The following is a 19,290-nucleotide window of genomic DNA, read 5'->3' as shown; positions in this document are numbered from 1 at the left end:
AAAAAAAAAAAAAAAAAAAGGATTTCTGAAGCCAAGATCTAAGTGATTGAAAAGGTACATATTTAACAGTTGATTGTCTAGCTATTTATATCAGCAGTTGCCTTGACCCAAAGGACTTGGAAATAATCCCACTCTTGGAAAATGTCAGTCTCTGTTTTTTCTTGCTGGTTTCTCCTTCTTGGTCTCTTGAACTTGCACCATCTCTTCCAGATTACTGACAATTGGAGGCCTCCCAGAATTTCTTCCCTAGTCCTATTTTCTTTTTTGTATGTTTTATTTTTTACTTAATCTTTAAATTTTGAAATAGTAGATACATGCAAAAGAATACATATAACTTTTGTAAGTTATGGAGCATAATGGTAAAATCAACCCATCCAGAATGAGGACTAGGGTGGGCAAATGAGGCATTCTTTTTGGGTGCAAAACTTAAGAGGCACAAACAAATAAAACATAACATATTTTGTTTCGATGAGCACAATACGACAATTTTAGATAAAGACAGGATCTGACCCTGTACTTCTACAATACTTCCTCATCTGGATCTCAGCGCCTTATTTCTAGTATAATTTCATTTAGAAAAACAGGTGGCTGGCCTGAGTACAGTGACTTGCCAATTTGATTTTTTTAATATAGTACCAAAAACTGACTTATCTTGACTACTGAGTTTTTTGACATCCCTTAAATTAGCTCATGAGGCCAGTGCCTCACTTAACCTCTGCTTTTTCTCAGCTCTCCCCACTGCCTAGTTTATGAAATGGAAAATGTTGTTCGGTTTTGCTAGTTGATAAACTTTAGAAAACTAAAATCATATAAAACTTGAATGTATTCTTCTAAGCCATGGTTTTCTTTTTCACTTAGCATTAAGCCCTGAAGAGTCCTCCACACTAATGTGAGCAGCAGTAGTTCATCCATCTCCACAGTAATCCAGAGTTCTTTCATATGACTACATCTTTATTTACTTGTCCATTTTCTTAATAATAGATGCATAGGCTGTTTCCAGATACTTGTTATTACAAGTCTTGCTTCCGTGGACCATCTTGTACATGTCTGCTATCCACAGTCTGAGAGGTTCTCTAGGCCCCAGAGTCTACTCCTGGGAAGAGAATTACTGAGCTACGGGGTATGGGCAAGTTGGAATTTACCAGATAATGCCATATTGGGGTCAAATATGCTTGTACCAATATCTACTACCACCAGCAAGTGTTTCTGTTGTTTCTTAGGCCCAACAGAATAGAACTTTTTAATTTTTGCTAACCTTACATTTTCATTTGTATTTCTGTGATTAATAATCATATTGAACATGTTTTTGTATGCTTACTGAAAGTATTCATAATTTCTCTTTAAAGTATCTGCTCTTGTATTTTGCCTAATATTATATTAAAATGTAATCTAATAAATGTAACATAGGTAAAATAATACATAGATATAATAGAATATATATTGTTGGTCTTTTTCTTGTTAATTTTTTTCAGGAATTCTTTATATATACTCAATATAAATGTTTTCTGTATGTATTCCAATGTCTTCTCTAGGATTTTGGTGTGTCCTTTTACTCTTTTTATAATATCTTTTTATTTACAAAAATATTCTTAATTTTAATGTAGTGAAATTTATCATTTTTAACTTTCTTGTTAGCATTTTTTGTTTCTTGCTTAAGAAATAATTTCCTACTCTGTTATCCTGAAGAAAATTTTCTGTATTTTCTTCAAATAGTATTAAATTTTTGGTTTCCATGTGTAGGGCTTTAATACATCTGGAATTGATGCTTACATATCATGTAAGTTAGGGATCTGATTTCAATTTTTTCAGTATGGATAGTCTTTTGCTTCAGGAACATTTCCTAAAAATTCATATTCTTTTCCCACTGATCCGCAATGCCACATCTTTCATATATCGAGTTTCAATATAGGCTAATTTCTGTTTCATCAGTTTATTAATCAGTGCCATATGGTTTTATTTAGTATAGTTTTTAAATAAATTTAATTAATATTTTATCTGTGTATTTTTAGAGCGTGGGGAGCGAAGGAGAAGAAGAGAGTGAGAAACATCAATATGAGAAAGAAACATCAATCGGTTATCTCTCATACACATTTCAACCAGAGACTGAACCCACAACCCAGGCATGTGCCCTAACTGGGAATTGAACCTGTGACCTTTTGCTTTGCAGGCCAATGTCCAACCAACTGAGCCGCACTGGTCAGGGCTCAAATAAATCTTGATATCGAGTCGGGCAAATCTTTTCACCCAGTTCTTTTTAGTGAATTCCTTGGCTATTTGTCCCTCTTTGACCAATTCATCAGGTTCCATTGAAAAATTCTTTGGGGATATAACTGATATACTTTGGATTAATTTGGTGAAGATTGACATCATTAAAATTTTGTCTTCATTAATCTGAAGATACTGCATTCCTCCATTTATTTGGTTCTTTATTGTAGGCAGTGGAGTAAATGGTGCCCCATTCCCAAAGATATGTCCATGTCCTGACCCCTGGAACCTCCGAATGTGACCTTATTTGGAAAAACAGTGTTTGATGTAATTAAGGATCTCAAGATCTGTCACCCTGGATAATCCAGGTGGGCCTTAATTCTAACAGCAAATGCCATTAGAGACAGAAGAGACAACACAGACACAGAAGACCATGTGAAGGTGGAGGCAGAAATCAGAGCTATGAAGCCACAAGCCAAGGAACACTTGGAGCTATCAATGATCTTACATCTCTTTTTGTTATATTTATTTGCAAATTTCTTGTTTTTATTGCTATTGTAAATTACATCAGTAAGAGTTTATGTTTGTTAGTGGTTTATTGATGATAATCAGGAAGGCAATTAACTTTTGGAGGTGAACCTTTTTTCAAGAAGCTTTTTAAAAATCTTTTTAAAATTAACATATTTCAACATCTTATAACAATCTTGCATGCATGCAAGAAAAAAAATGCTTTTTGTAGGTCAATTAAAATGTTTCTAGTAGGAAAATTTTCCAGAAAAAGAGAATGGATTAGATACAGAAAGAAGGAACAATCTGATTGAAGGTCACTAGAATCTTGATTGGCAGTCAGCTGATAGACAACTCTGTGTATCACTAGTTATCCAGAACAAGTCTTTCTTTTTTTTAAGATTTTATTTATTTGTTCTTAGAGAGAGGGGAAAGGAAGGAGACAGAGGGGAAGAGAAACATCATTGTTTGAGAGAGAAACAGTTACCTCACACACACTCCTAGCTGGGAACCTGGCCTACAACCCAGGCATGTACCCTGACTGGGAATCAAACCTGTGACCTTTTGGTTCACAGGCCAGTGCTCAATCTAGTGAGCCACACCAGTTGGGACTAGAACAAGTCTTCATTACATCAAAATTCATTAGAAACTGGCATAAGGATTTATTAGAAATTCTAATTTTACTCAGAAGGAAGGTGTAAACTACAGCCTGTAAAAGGATTGTGTCCCAGCCTTTTTTTTTTTTTTTTTTTTTTTTTAATACTCACCTGAGGAGATTTTCTTTCATTGCTTTTAGGGAGAGAAAAAGAAAAAGAAACATCGATGTGAGAGAGAAAAACAGATTGGTTGCCTCTCATACACACCCCACCAGGGATGGAGCCAATAACCTTTCAGTTATGGGATGATGCTCCAACCAACTGAGCCATACCAGCCAGGGCCCAGACCATTTCTTTTTATGCAGATATTCCAACTTCTACTTTCCCTCATCTCCAATGTTCTCAACCTCCAGCCCTATTTTGAAAGTAAAATTATAAATTTAATCATGCTATCCCTAACCACTAGCAAAACTTCATTGTTCTCAGACAGAAGTCAAAAGCCTTAAATGGCCCACAATGCCATGCAGAACTTCCCCTCCTCTCATCACTCTTCCACTAGTGCTCTGAGCTGCAATCACATTGGTTTTCTCTTAGCTTTTGAAAACCAAAGTATTTCCATGTCTATCAAAGCAAGTATTTCTAAAAGCTATTTCTTCTGCCTGAAATCCTCTTTTCCCTACCCCTCTCCTGGCCAACCCATCACCATCCTCTACAGTTCAGCTTACAGTTACTTCCTCAGAGCCTTCCCTGACCCTTCAATATAAATAATAAATTAGAATCTCCCCTTACTCTTCCTTTTAAATCCCAGTATATCTGCCTGCCAACACTCATGGATTTTTTCTTATTAATATTTTAAATTTATTTTAAAATTTATATTCACTGAAATTCACAAACATATGGTCTTGTAACCACTACCACAAACAAGATACAGAACAATTTGATCATCCTCAAAAATCTCTCATGCTATCTTTTTGTAGTCAGCCCCTCCTTTTCCCCTCAATCCTTGGCAACCACTACAGTTTTACCTTTTCCAGAATATTATTTAAGTATCATTTAAATATAGTAGGGTATTGGTGTAAAAACAGGCATATAGATTAATGGAAGCCCAGAAATAAATCCACACATATATGGCCAATTAATTTACAACAAAGAAGTCAAAAATATAAAATGGGGAAAGGACAGTCTTTTCAATAAATGGTACTGGGAAAATTCAAGTCATATGCAAAAGGATTATACTGGATCACAGTTTTATACCATACACAAAAATTAGCTCAAAGGAGATTAAAAATATAAATGTAGGGCCTGAAACCATAAAATTGTTAGAAGGAAACATAGGCAGCAAGGTCCTTCACATAGGTCTTGGCAATAATTTTTTGAATGTGACACCAAAAGCAAAAACAACAGAAGCAAAAATAAACAGGGGGACTACATCAAACTAAAAAGCTTCTGCTGAATAAAACAAACCATCAACAAAAACTGGCAACCTACTGAATGAAAGAAAATATTTACAAATTATATATCTAATAAAGAGTTAATATTCAAAAGAACTCAGACAACTCAGTAGCAAAACAACAACAAAAATTTGGTTTAAAAAAGGGCAAAAGATCTGAATAGACATTTTCCCAAAGAATACATACAGTTGGCCAACATGTACATGAAAAAGTGTTCTACATCATTAGTCACCGAAGAAATGCAAATCAAAATCACAATGGTATAATCCATACCAAAAATATTATATAGCAATGAAAAATAATTACTTACTGTGAAAGACTTACATAAATTTTCATGTTTTTAAACAAGCGAAGAAATGATATGTAGACTATAATACTGTTTTTGCAAAAATAAAAAAAAGACAATATTATTCATATTTCCAAGTTACAAGTGTATTATAAAAATACACAGAATAAGCCCTGACTTGTGTGGCCTAGTGGATTGAGGACCGACCTGTGAACCAAAAGGTCACTGGTTTAATTCCCTGTCAGGGCACATGCCTGGGTGGCAGGTCAGGTCCACAGTTGGCATGCAAGAGGCAACCAACTGATGTTTCTCTCACACATCGATGTTTCTCTTCCTCTCTTTTCTTCTCTTTGAAAATAAGTAAATAAAATCTTACAGAATAGCTCTGGCTGGTGTGGCTCAGTTGGTTGGAACATTGTCTCACAGACCAAAAGGTCACAGGTTCAATTACAGGTCAGGACACATCACAGATCCAGGTTACAGGTTCAGTCCTCAGTAGGGTACATACAAGAGGCAACTGATCAATGTTTCTTTCTTGCATCAATGTCTCCCTCTCTCTCTCTCCCCCTTACTTTCTCTCAAAAATTAATAAAAAATACCCTTGGGTAAGGATTTTTAAAAATGCACAGAATAAAAAGGATACCCAACATACTGACAATGTGCTTACATTGAGAAAGACACTGGGTTTGGTAGGCAACATGGTTAAAATTTTTAATATTCTTAATATTCTAATTCAGTTCAAGAAAAATGTATTAATTTGAAACTATATATTAATTTAGAAATAAGCATTATGTTTAAAAGTTATACTGTTTTCTGAATGTACCAAGTTCTGCTGTAAAGATATATTTTTAATAATCAAGACTGAGTACTTTATATAATGAACAGATAGTATACCCACATGGCTATGTACATATGAACTAATTAATCTGTAGCATAATGAATATAGAAATCCTTAGCCAAATTTACACTTAACCAGTTTAACTGTTGATTTACCTAGTCTTACCGTGTTAATTTCATGAGTAAGGCAATTAAGTTCCATGTAGATCAGAGTGTTCAAATGAAAAAAATTTCTGTTACTTGGGCAATTTTTACAGTTTAAACCATTTGGAATCTTGTCAATCAGAGACTTGCCTTAATTGGTTTCAGTTATAACGGACTTCAATACATCAGGAATTTTACTTGTTGCTATTCTTTAAACAACTTCATTCCTAGAAAATTCCCACAATGCCTCATGATGAAAGCAGGTAAGTCATGAATAACTGAAATGTTACACTTTAACCAGTCTGAAAATTTCTTTCTCTTCATATTAAAATGAAGAGAACTGTTAACTATCATAGAGTACTTTTCCTTATAAATATGATCATTGCAATGAAAGCATTAGTTTATAAAGAAGCATAAATAAATACTTTCCCTTTGGAAAATAATTAAAAGGAATTTTAACAGTATATCAACCTAGAAACATCATCTATCTCACTTTATATTTTTGCATTAAACTATTATCATTCAGGGAAACAAGGGAGGGGATGGTATTTGATAATGAGAAGACAACTAAACTTAAAATGTTCATTGGAATGAGACATTTTATGGTTAATTTTTGATAAAGACAGGTACCTTATTTTTCCTCCTTCACAGAATAAATGTATTTATACTTTATTAATTAAATAAATACAACTTAGCAAGTCATTTCTCTTTTTCATAATAGCTAACATAAATGTGTAACTTTGTTACTTCTCCAGGAAAGATTTAACGGTGAGATATACCTTTCCTTCCATCTTTTTTTGCCTAGAAACAGAAGAATGAGAAGAATTGCCTTCAGTCGTGTTTTTGCCTTATCCTGCCTCTTAGGTGGTAAGTCATTAAGAAAGCATAAATCAAAAAGAGGGAAAATTATCTCAGAAATTGCAGGATCACAACATAAGTGGTGTATGGTCTCAAACAAGGTAATTAAGGTGCTTAAAATGAGGCCCCAGTAAGGACTTCTATATTAATAATATAATATGAACTAACAAAGTCATAAGATAGAATAACATACTTCATAATTAATCATGTAAAGAAACTAATTCAAAGCTTTGAATTTAATTGTCAAATCAAAATATATCATACGGTAAAAACCAACAATATATTTTAAGACAATAAGAGACTAAAAGGAAGTAAATGGGATCTGAGAACATAAGTATTTAGGCAATTGAAAAATTACAATCAGTAAAAGGCCTAAAAGTTAAGGCATCTTCTTTAGTAATAGTAAAAATTGTGAGAGCCAGGGTTTTAAGAAGGGTGTGGATATTGGGTGCAGAATCAGAAGGAAGGACCATCTGAGAGGGAGACAAAAAAGACAGTGATGTCAGAAGGTTAGGTAGCTCCAGTGACCTGGTGTGGTTACTGAGAACAAGGGTTTGGGATTCCAACAGGCCTTTTTAAACTCTATCTCTGCCACTTGAGCAAGGTACTTGAAATCTTGAGGCCTCAGTCTTCTTTTTATGTGAAATGTGGACAACTATAACACCTCCTGGAAAGATTTATTATGGGAATAATTGGACTAGTGCATGTAAATGGATTATCAATCAGCATAAGTTTAGTTCTTAAAAATATTTGTTGATTGATACTTGACTATAGATTGAAAATCTGTCATGCATAGTGAGACTATCAATGTGAAATTTCCAAAGTGTCTTTAGTTGAGATTGAACCTGGGGGGAAATAATTGAGAGGTTAATTAGCGTCATCAGCCAGACTATTTTTTATTAAAAAGAGATCTTTTCTAACCCCAAGTATTGCACAGCCCTGGCTTGTGTGGCTCAGTAGATTGAGCACCAGCCTGCAAACCAAAGCGTTGCTGGTTCAATTCCTAGTAAGGACACATGCTTGGGTTGTGGGCCAGGTCCCCAGTTGGGGGTGTGCAAGGGACAAGCACACATTGATGTTTTTCTCCCTCTTTCTCCATCCGTTCTCCTCTCTCGAAAAATAAATAAATAAAATATTTTTTTAATGGTGAATTTAAAAAAATACATTACATAAAATGTCTAGTAAGCTCTTCTTTGAGGTTATCAATGAATAGGAGTGACTTGGCAATGGTCTTCGTATATTAAAAGATAGGAACTATGAACACTAAGACAAATTTTAGCTCAATTTCAGGAGAATCTTTTAATAATCTGAGCTGTTTTTAATAGTGATGAGCTCTCCATCACTAGCCAAGGCTCCCTGCGGGGGTTAACATAATGGAGAGTCCTGAATTCAGTAATATATAAACATGAATCAAGCAATAAATATTCACAGAGAACTTACTATGTATAACGCACTGCTTTAGACACTGAAATGAAGGCCTAATAGTGACTATATGGCTAAAATTAAGTTTTCTGGCTAAGTAACTTTGGTTTGATTTAATTAGGCATGAAGGAACTGAATACATTTTAACCAAGTTGTTTAGACCACCTGGCCTCATTTCTAATTAGTATCAGTTCAGAGTACTTCCAATTCATGAATGTTGCATATGTGAAGTCAAAATTTTAAAATATTGCTTACTTTTAAAAGTTGAAAATCACTGCTTTATTTTTGGATCTCTATTTCTTTCTCTTTCCCCCTTTTTTTTTCCTCTCTGGTCTTCATCTTAATTTTTTTCCTTATATTTTCTCTCCTGTGCTTGGAGGTGTTGGAGGTCTGATTTGCAGATCATGCAACCTTTCACTCCCCTTCCATGGATGTCTTGTAGACTTTGGAACCTGCGAAGCAAAACCTGGTCAGTTCTGTATAAAACGGGTCTTTGCTGAAGGTAAGTCTTGACACTTAAAAAAAAAAAAATCAAAATGAACACATTCGTTGAACATTTACTACATACCACACCCTATATGAAGGGTTTTACCTGGATTATTTTATACCAACAAAACAGAACAGTGATATGAGCTGCATCTTGTCACTTTCCATTTTTTTAAACATGAGAAATAGAAGTTAATGAATGTCAGAGCCAATATTCAAAGGCAAGTACTTTGACTTCTGAGCACACACTCCTAATGAATCTATACACTGCCTCATCCACATCACTCACACCCTCACAATAAATAAATATATAACTTCCTGGCCCTTCTAAGCACAGTTCTATGCAACTGCATAGGTTGCATGCCCCAAAAGCCAGCCTCATCTGCATAAATTAAAAGGCTAAATGTAAAAATCCAAATGAAGAAAATATTAGAAGAAAATACTAGAGAATATACCTTAAACTTGAAAGAGAGGAGGCCTCCTTAACATCCAAAAGGCAAAAGCTATAAGCAAAATCATAGATGAATTTAAATATATCAATATTTTAAAATTTTAAACAGAATGGCAAACCCAACATTTTAAAGATAAGGAATAAAATAGATGAAAATATTTGAAATATAAACAACAGAAAAAATATTACTATCTATCCAGAATAAAGAACTTCTAAAAAACAATTTTTAAGTAGGCCAACAATCAGAAAAGATTAAACTTGTTAAGAGAATTGTAAGGCAATTTTCAAAGGAGGAAATATAACTGACCAGATCTAAAAATATAAAAAGCTGCTCAACTCATCAGTAAGTATCAAAGAAATGCAAATTACAGAAATAATATATATTTAACCTACAAATTAGTAAAAATTATAAAAGTTTTATAATATTGCGGTTTAGTGACGTCGGGAAATGAGAACTCTCATACATTTCCAATTAGAGTTTAGATTGATTTAGCATTTTAAACAACCTCATTAAAATTTTAAATGAGCACTGCCTTCTACAGAGCAATTCTATTTCTTGGTATATACTGCAGAGAAATAGCTACATGCATCTCAAAAAGGCATGTATCGAGATTATCAATGCAACTTTATATTTAATAGTAAAATAATGGAAATGACCTTGATATTTGTCTATAGGTGTTATTTAAAATTATGACACATTCACACCATGAAATGCTAGGCAACACTTAGAAAGAACTAGATCCCTTTATTAACATGGGAAAATCTCTAAAACACTGTTGAGAAGAAAAAAGGTTACAAAACTTATGAATGAAAATCTCCACAAAACTCTAAATTTCTCTATGGAATTGGAAGAGAACAATAAAAATTAGAGAAGATCAAAGTTAGTTGGGAAAAAGGAATAGAATTTTGGGGCCATTATCTGCTGGGGCTTGGGGATTATAATTACTTGAACTTTGTTCAACCTGTCTAGCCTAGTTTCCCTCTCTAACCCCGGAGGTGCCTGTGACTTGCAACTTTGCCAGTCAGGGTCCCCTCCTTTTGAAGTTGAAAGGTGCCAAGCGTCTTTGGAGCATCCATCCCTTCTCTTCCTGAGTATAGTCAGATAGACATCTAGTCAGCTTGACATCAGAACAGGTACTAAAGGACCCTGCACGTAAAAAAAGAGCCCAGGAGCTTACACAGCACAGTATTGACAATAGTTCTTGGTGGTCAGAGACCTAGAATGACTACAATATTGTGGGAAGAGCATTTTCCTGACTTGGAAACGTTGCCATGTCACAATGATGTGAAACAAATAGAACTGGAAGTTACTCTTTTGATAGTTTTATCAACAGGGTTTCTCATCTTTGATACTGTTGACACTGGCAGGATACTTCTTTGTTATTCAGGGCTATCTTGCATGTTGTAGGATGTTTGTTTAGCACATGGCTGGCCTCTACCCACTACATGCCAGTAATATCTTCCACGTTGAAACAACAAAAATGTCTCTGGGCATTATCTTCTGTCCTGGGGCTGAGGGAGCAAAATCGCCCCAGTTGAGAACTACTGTTTGCTCAAATTTCCAACCATCATATATTTTGCTGCCTTTGGGGAATTGCTTTTCCATGTTCTCCCAAATGAAGCTCAGATGCTGCTCTCACTTACTTTGCACTCTTGTGTATTTTTCACATTTTCCATAACAAACATGCATAACCTCTATAATCAGGGACAAAATTAAGTGAGGTCATGGACACAAGTCATTTCTGAGAAACACACATCTCAAATGATCCTTTTGAAGATTCAACCCTTTAACTAGTTCATCACCTGGGTTAAACTACGGAATGATATCAGGAATCTTCCGAATATCTAATAATTCAAAAATTTTACATAATCAATGGCAATCACATGTGTTTTATGATTTGAGTTTGAAAGCTATTTTGTTTTACAGTTTCAAAGCTTTTGTATTGCCATGTCACCAACTAGAATACTTTCAGGTGGGAATTCTTAAACACAAGATGATGGTATGTTGATAAACCTAGACTTTTGCTTTGTACTTTTTTTAACCTGTTATGTGAGGCCAAGTAGATTGCATCTCCCAGGGGATTTCTCTGCCTCTTCCTCTGCCTCTTTGTTTCCCTTAGGTGGAATTCACTGGTTTTCCATTCAAGGCTGCGCAGAGAGCTCAGAGGAGTGCTTCAAGAAAGTTCAGACACGTTCTGTTGTTCGGTTTACTCACTGCTGTTATAGTCCTTTGTGCAATTTCTGAACCAATGGCTCTTGTCCAAATTGCTTGACTGATCAGTCCATCGCAAAGCCTGGCCTGGCCATCGGAAGGCAACAGCTACCACCCACCAGCCCTCGACAGAAGCAGCAGACCTTTGCAGGTTGTAAGGAGTTCCGATTTGAAGCTGATTTTGGTTTTCAAGGTGCCCAGCTTCTGCCCCACCAGTTCCAACTCACCTCAGAAACACCCTTTTCCACACTGTCTCTTGTCCTCTTTCTGCTTATTTCCTCTTCCAATAATTTCAAGGCTACAAAGAGGTAAAAATGGGAGGGATTTCCTGACTCAAAGTATGTACATCATCTCTAGTTTACTAATTTTCCTAAATATTTCCATTGTCCATAATAAGTTACTAATGAACTATATATAGATCACGAGATACCAAATGACAAGGAAGTGTTCATTTGGTTTCCAAAGGAAATTGCTTTGCTCTTTTGGGGTAATTGTTGGTATGGAAAAAACCGATTTAACAAATATTGTACCATAGGGAAAATAAGTTGTAAATCAGCAAACCAGACCTGAGAGAACTATGATCCCAAATGGCAAAAAGCTCAAAGCAGGTGCAAAGGTTGACATTTATTTCTTCCAAATGCATTAGAATTTGTCCAAATTCATGATTTCCATACCTTAACTACTCTTAAATTCATTGGCTTGTCTAATTTTGGCAGATTAAGCAATTCAGTTTAAGCAGGAGGATAGGTTCCCATCCACAAGGAAATATTTTTTTTTAATTTGAACTGCATTTCACATTTCTTAATATGCCACCTATTCAATTATTCTCATTCAATGCCCTATTTATTACTTCAAGATTATTTTAATTTAAAATTGAAATTGTTTTTCTCTGTATTTTCAGGAGTTTGAGAAATTCAAATGGTAAATAATAAATCTCAATAAACCTTTTTTTGTTGTCTTTTTCTCAGACTCTAAGATTCTCATACACAGTGGGCCCCCAACAAATACTTTTCTATAAATTTCAAAGAAAAACAAGCACTAAAAAAAAAAAAAAAAAAAAAAAAAAAAGCCCGAGGAAACTAGACATTTTCTTCCACACTCATTTCAGCTATATTTCTTAAACCATTTTTCTGAACTCACTAAGAAAAAAGTTCCTTCATCCTGAGATTTAAATCCATTTGCCATTATTCTGTCACTTTATGCATTAGGCACATTGGTAAACAGTGGTTACCCAAAATCAGTGAACTTCATGGTGAGTTTCCATTTATTTATTTATCTGTTTATTTATTTATAAATATAACCTTATTACCCTAACTGGCATTGTTCAGTGGGTCAGGTGTCAATCTGCAAACTGAAAGGTCACCAATTTGATTCCTAATCAGGGCACATGCCTGGGTTGTGGGCCAGGTCCCCGGTTGTGGGCGTGTACAAGAGGCAACAGATAGATATTTCTCTTGCAAATCAGTGCTTCTCTCTCTCTCTCTCTCTCTCTCTCTCTCTCTTCCTATACTATATCATGGGGAAAACATAACAAGATCAGATAATCACTGAATAACTCCACAGAGCTTTCCAAACTTAATTTGCAGTCCCAGTGATATAATAAAAGAATTAGGAAGCAGGTGCTACTTTATTGTGTCACTAACTAGCTGTTGACTTTGGCAAGTCAGTTTGGTCTCTCTTCACTTCATTCTCCTCACATATAAGAGGAAAAGGATTGGATCACCTGACCTCACAGATCCCTTCAAATCCTAACATTTTATGACTCAACATTGACCAACACCTCTTTGCTGTTGTTTTCTTAGATTTAAAAAGAAGAGTTGGTGCTGAATACAGCCCATAAAATAGGCCCTGGTTGTTACGATTAATGCTCCCCCAGCTCTGTATATGTCAGGGAAGTGAAAGAAGAAATGCAAGCAGTGACCATCACTGAAGCAGTTCATGTGCAGGCCAGTTTTACCCAAAACTAGGAACAAGAAATAACATCCACAGCCTTGATGTGGTAGGCTGAATAATGGACCCCCAAAGATGTTCATGTTCTAATCCCTGGATGTGAGATTAGGAAATTATCCTGAATGACTCCAGTGGACCCAATGTGACCACAAGAGCCTTTTCAAGAGGGAAGTAAGAGCAGGTCAGAGAGAGATTTGAAGATGCTAAGCAGTTGGCTTTGAAGGTAGGGGGAGAGTTCACAAGCCAAGGGATGTGGAAAACATCTAGAAGCTAGAAAAATCAAGAAAACAGGGTCTCCCCTCAAGCACCTAGAAAGAATTGTAGCCTTGCAGACACATTTTAGACTTGTGACATCCAGAATGGTAAGAGAGTAGATTTGTTTTTTTTCTAATTTAGATAAGATTTACATATAGCATTATATTAGTTTTACATGTATGACATAGTTATTTGATATTTGTATATGTTATGAAATAATTACCACAATAAGTCTAATTAAGATCCATCACTATATATAGTTACAAAAAACTTTGCTTTCTTTTAACATGGTAATTTGTTATTGCAGCCATCGGAAACAAATACATTTGATCACGCAAGGAATGGGATGGTGAAGAATTTCTTCTACCCCCAAGGCTGACACATCCAACCCTTGGTTTACATTGGTTCTGATTTCAAGAGACATATCTCAGTATCATAATTGTCTTCCTTTCATTGTAATGATTTCTCGGTCATAATTTCCCTAGAAACACACAGATGGTCTACAGACATGCAATCACATTTTATTAGTTTACACCTCCCACTCAAGCCCTTATCCATTCAAGATCTCCTTGGCTAACAAGTTTATTCTTTTCCTATTCCTCACACCGAAAGACAAAGTGATATGTGATTTCTATGCATAAGACATCAGAAGAAAAGGCTAATGAATTTCGGGACCTGCCTTGATCCTCTGAATGCAAGGTTAGCTTCCTTGTTGACTTCTTTCTTTTTCTCTTTCTTTCTTTCTTTCTTTCTTTCTTTCTTTCTTTCTTTCTTTCTTTCTTTCTTTCTTTCTTTCTTTCTTTCTTTTCTTTTCTCCAAGTGAAATAGAAACTTCTGTGGTTCATGCCCCATAATTCATTTAAAAGATAAGTCTTTGTAATCAATAAGTGGGGCATTTGGAGGATGTGGCAGAGAAGAGACTAACATGATTCTATTAGCAAAGGAGAGATGGAACATTTCGCTGTGCTAATACTCAGTTACAAGGTTTTCTGAAGTTGCAGGGAGCATAGATTTTATAACTGATAAGTCCACTCTGCTTTCCCAGTCTACTGATGAGGAGGCTAAACCCACGTAGCTCATAGGTAGTAATGTGATAACTTCTGGTGACATACCATGGATCTTCATCACAAACGCCAGCCCTTAGGAGCATCACATGGGTGGGCAAGAAGCTATGGAAGGGTGTGACCCTGACTCCTTAGCATATGTTTCAAATCTCTGAGAAATGAGACTAGGAGTCCTTGAAAGAAGTATAGGAGCAAAGACATAGAAGGAAATGGGATGGTTGATGACTGATCCCTGAGCTTCATAAGTAACTCTGAGTCTGGCCAAGGACTTTAGACAGAAAGAAATGTTCAGTTAGATAATGATGGAGAAAAGTTGGACTCCCTGAATGTTGCAGGCTGCATAAACAGGGATCCATCTTTTAATTTGATTTTCTGCAGTGAAGAACTTTATAGGTAAAACTGCAGACTGATGTCCAGTGCTGGAGACATGGTACAACAACCATATCTTTGGGGAGACCTGGGGCCATCTCAGCACTGTCTGTTCAGAGTAGTTCACATTTTCTCTCCCAGTAGCTGATCCATATGGCTGCAAATTTTAAAAGTACAGCCATTAAAGATGACTGTACCTACTGGTGGACACATTTCTCCTACCTTGCATATTTCCTTGATCTCTGTAAATCATCACTGGTAATGCTGTAACCTCTTTTTGACTGAACCTCAAATCTTAATGTTCCAATCTATCCTTCCCATAACTTACTAATGTGAGTATATTTTCTTCCTTCTTATCTCCACACACACTGAACAGAGTTAATAGATCTGCCATCAGAAATTATTATGTAGAGTGAAACTTCCAGGCAGAGCTCTAACTAGCAATTTTGGTGCCAGGGCAAGCATAAAACATGCCCTCAAATTAACTTTGTAATTCATGTCTTGGCTCACATATGGGTGTTATTGATGATACTTACCATCTGGTAGCTTCCTATTTTAACTAATTATTCTTGCTAACTAGGCATTAAGCTTAGTGATACTATGTGCATGTGCTGTTGAATTAATTGCACGATCTTTTTTTTTTTTTTTTTTCTTTTATGGCACATTGTAAATTTCAGAGATCTGGAACAAAAGCGTCATGGCCAGGCTGAGATACCATTCTGATTATGGAGAGTAAAGAGAGAGAAAGAAGAGTAGTCAATGACAGTAGAAATTTGAAGCATATGGGACCCATTAATCCAATAAATATTTATTGAGCAATTCTCACATGTCAGGTATAATGGAGTTGGTGAGGATACAATAGTGAATCATTTATGGTGCAAGGGAAGGCTAAACAACAATCATTTTATTATTATTTCTCTTGGCTATGGGACCAACTAGGTTGCACTAGGCAATTCCCACTGGGGGTTTCTCCTGGAATTAGAGTCAGAGGAGAGTTGGGGTTGAACTTATCCATTGACTTGTCTAGCTAGGGGCTGGAACAGGTGGGGCTCATCCAGTATGACCTTTCTGCATGACCTTTCCACGTGGTGTCTCTAACATGGCAGTATCAAGGTAGCCTGACTTCTTACACAGCAGCTCAGTGTCCCAAGAGAGAGAAGGCCTGACAGAAACTAGACTGACTTTTATGACTTATCTTCAAAAATCAGATACGTCACTTCCACTAAACTAGTTGAGACAGTCAAAAAAGCCCACTCGGGTTCATGGGGAGAGCATAAAGTCATCACCTTGTTGGGGAAGTACCGAGTTTCTAGAAAAATATGACACCCAAAATTGGTTAAGGCCATTTTTATAAAGTATAATCTACCACAGGGCCATCCACTTCACCAGCTTGTCAAATGAGTCCATAGTGTTAAAAAAAAAATTAAGATACCCCTTCAAGAACCTCATCATAACTGAAGTTCACTCACATTCAACCCTCACTCTAAAATACTAACCACTTTTTCTGTATCCTACCTTGTGATCATGTCCAGCCTGTTCTGTTTTGTTTATCTTTTGTTTTGTTTTGACCTTGTTTCTTTGAAACTATCCTATTCAAGAACTCCCGACTCCAAAACACACACACATGCACACACTCTTTTAGATTTCATTTTCCTGGCATAAATCTCTGTCAGAACCAAAGTGAGCCTACTTGAAACTCACCAACGAATCCCGTTTTTTAGCTTTTTAAATTGTATTTGCCTAAACAACCGGTCCTCCTTGCTGAAAACCCTATTACCAAACCCTTCTGCGTTTGGCTCCCAGGCCTTTGGGAAGCCTCATCTGTAGCCTCCTTGCCGCGCTGCCCTGAGTGCCTCTGCCATCTTGTGGCCAGAAATGGTAACTGCACCCTGTGGTCTAGCCTAAAGGCTGCTCTGCTCTGCTCTTTCCTGGACTCATCAAGCCAGGATGCTCTATTTATTTATTATCTCTTTAGGTCACAGTGTCCTGCACCAAGTTATGCAGAAGCAACAACCATGAGTTATCAAGATGTATGCAAAATGGTCTCTGTGGCAAGTAAATGAATCAAAAACCTGTAACAGTGCCTGTGGAGATGGTTTGAAGTCTGACAAAGGGGGATATAGGATAAAAAATATAGGATTAAAAAAAAGAGGGAAAGTAATTATTGGGGCATAGTAAATTAAATTGACCAAGTGGATTATGTAGCTCTGAAGTTTAAAAAGCAAGTGAGAATCTTGCATGCATTGTTGATAACCACAGCTGAATTCTATCCTAGATGTACAACCGACCAAATGAGTGCAAGTTACTTAATTTTTCTGCTCTTTGGTGTCCTTATCAACACCATGATTGTAATATTTACCCTGTGCAGTCATTTTGAAAAGCAAATAGACTACCTTATGAAAAATACCTAGACCAGTTTCTAGCAAGCAGGAAGTCCTCAGTCATTGGTTGCTTCAATTAATGTTACTATAGAGCTGATTCAAAATGTCAGAATCCTTTTTAAGACTAAGTAAACTCTTATTATATCCATATGCTTGTGGGACGAGGGCAATGCTAGATCTTTAGAGGGGGTGTAGATATTCAAGAGATCCTGAGGGAAAACTTGGGACTGGGACTTTTTATTTATGGATAAACCATTTAAAATTCTTAAGTTTTAAAAGGCTCTCCAATGGAGAATAGTAACATCTCATTGTCCTGTTTCATATCCTCTAAAGGAAGAACCAGAGGAAATGAGTCCAAATGATTTGCCAGTAATTATGCTTAAATCAGAACTACCTCAAAGGAGTTTATGTATTCTTTTTATGTTTATAATCTCAAAAGTATTATATCTGTCCTCAAACAAAATAGATTCCCAGATATAAATTGTCATATGATCCAAATTGCCACCTCCAAGGTTGAAAAGGTCTGATATAATGAACCTATCACCAAATAGCTGGCCAATGTCCTCCACTGAGCGTTTAATGTCACTTCCTGGTACTAATATGTTGGACATTCAGCAAAGCAATAGCCAAAAGCCAGTAGGTCATCCTTAGTGAGAGGCAGCTCATTCTGTTGATCAAATGCATAGCTTCCATCCCTACCAGTATGATTACTCTGTTTATAGGTCTATTGCTTAAGCATTGGTTGGCCTGAGAGAGAGACTGGCTGATATTCACTGGGTAAGTCATCCTGTCCATCTGGTTACTGAGCATCTTCTCTGGAATGGATGCTCTCTCACACTATGCCTACTTCCATGCATATATGTCCCTCTAATCTTCTAGTCTTTCTGGTTTCATGCCCCTGACCAACTAAACACACCATTTCCACCTGCCCTGAAGCCTGTGTTTCTGGACTCTTTTCCAATCATGCAGATTGCAGCTCTGTCCACTGAAAGGATTTCCCCTCATACTGTCCTTGAGGGTCAATATTGAAGGACTATGAAGTAAAAACTGTCCATTTTATTTTTTCCACAATATACTGATCAAACCCACATGTGAACCAGACCAGAAGTCCACCATCTAAATTCCATCATATGGAAGCTACTATGATGTCATGTGCATGAATTGAGGAAGAGGCACTAGTGCTACCCTGTAATTTGCCTGGGCCTGATTCTTTTCTTTTCTTTTTTTTTAGATATATATGTTTTTTAAAACAATTTTGACACTGGCTGGTGTGGCTCAGTAGACTGAGTACCAGCCTGCAAACCAAAAGGTCGCTGGTTTGATTCCTGGTCAGGACACATGCCTGGGTTGTGGGCCAGGTCCCTAGTTGTGAGTGCTCAAGAGGCAACCAATTGTATCTCTTACACATTGATGTTTCTCTCCAACCCTTTCTCTTCCCCTGCCCCTTTTCTAAAAATAAATAAAATCTTTTTAAAAATAAAATAAAACAATTTGGTCAATTTGGTAGTTTTTTTTTTTTTATTGATTTTTAGAGACAGGGATAAAAGAAAAGAGAGAGAGAGAGAATATCAGTCTGTATTTCCACCTATCTATGCATTCATTGATTGATTCTTGTATGCGCTCTGATGAGGATCAAACTTGCAACCTTGGTGTATCGGGACAATGTTCCAACAAACTGAGCTATCCAGCCAGGGGTAGGCTTGATTCTAAGGAGCCACTTTTTGTCACACAATGAATTGTGGTAACGCCTTATGAATCAATGATAATGATGATGGCCAACACACAGTGATCAACTCTATTCTCACTGTCACTTGGT

The 19,290-nt window shown here is 36.2% G+C and overlaps 1 protein-coding gene across 1 annotated transcript in view; it reads left to right on the top strand.

Annotated features, from left to right (window-relative positions):
- CUNH9orf57 (chromosome unknown C9orf57 homolog) overlaps positions 1-11,488 on the top strand; it is a 33,738-nt gene extending 22,250 nt beyond the window's left edge. The window contains exons 2-3 of the mRNA XM_090275221.1: positions 8,686-8,808; positions 11,364-11,488. Coding sequence (XP_090131347.1) covers positions 8,686-8,808; positions 11,364-11,488 — 248 coding nt within the window. The remainder of the gene's footprint in view (positions 1-8,685; positions 8,809-11,363) is intronic.
- The last annotated feature ends 7,802 nt before the right edge of the window (positions 11,489-19,290 follow it).

This window comes from Furipterus horrens, unplaced genomic scaffold (assembly GCF_987537825.1).
Source record: "Furipterus horrens unplaced genomic scaffold, mFurHor1.1.pri manual_scaffold_4, whole genome shotgun sequence".
Taxonomy (NCBI): Eukaryota; Metazoa; Chordata; class Mammalia; order Chiroptera; family Furipteridae; genus Furipterus; species Furipterus horrens.
The sequence above is the reverse complement of the archived record's forward strand: the minus strand, read 5'-3'. Positions and strand labels throughout refer to the sequence as shown.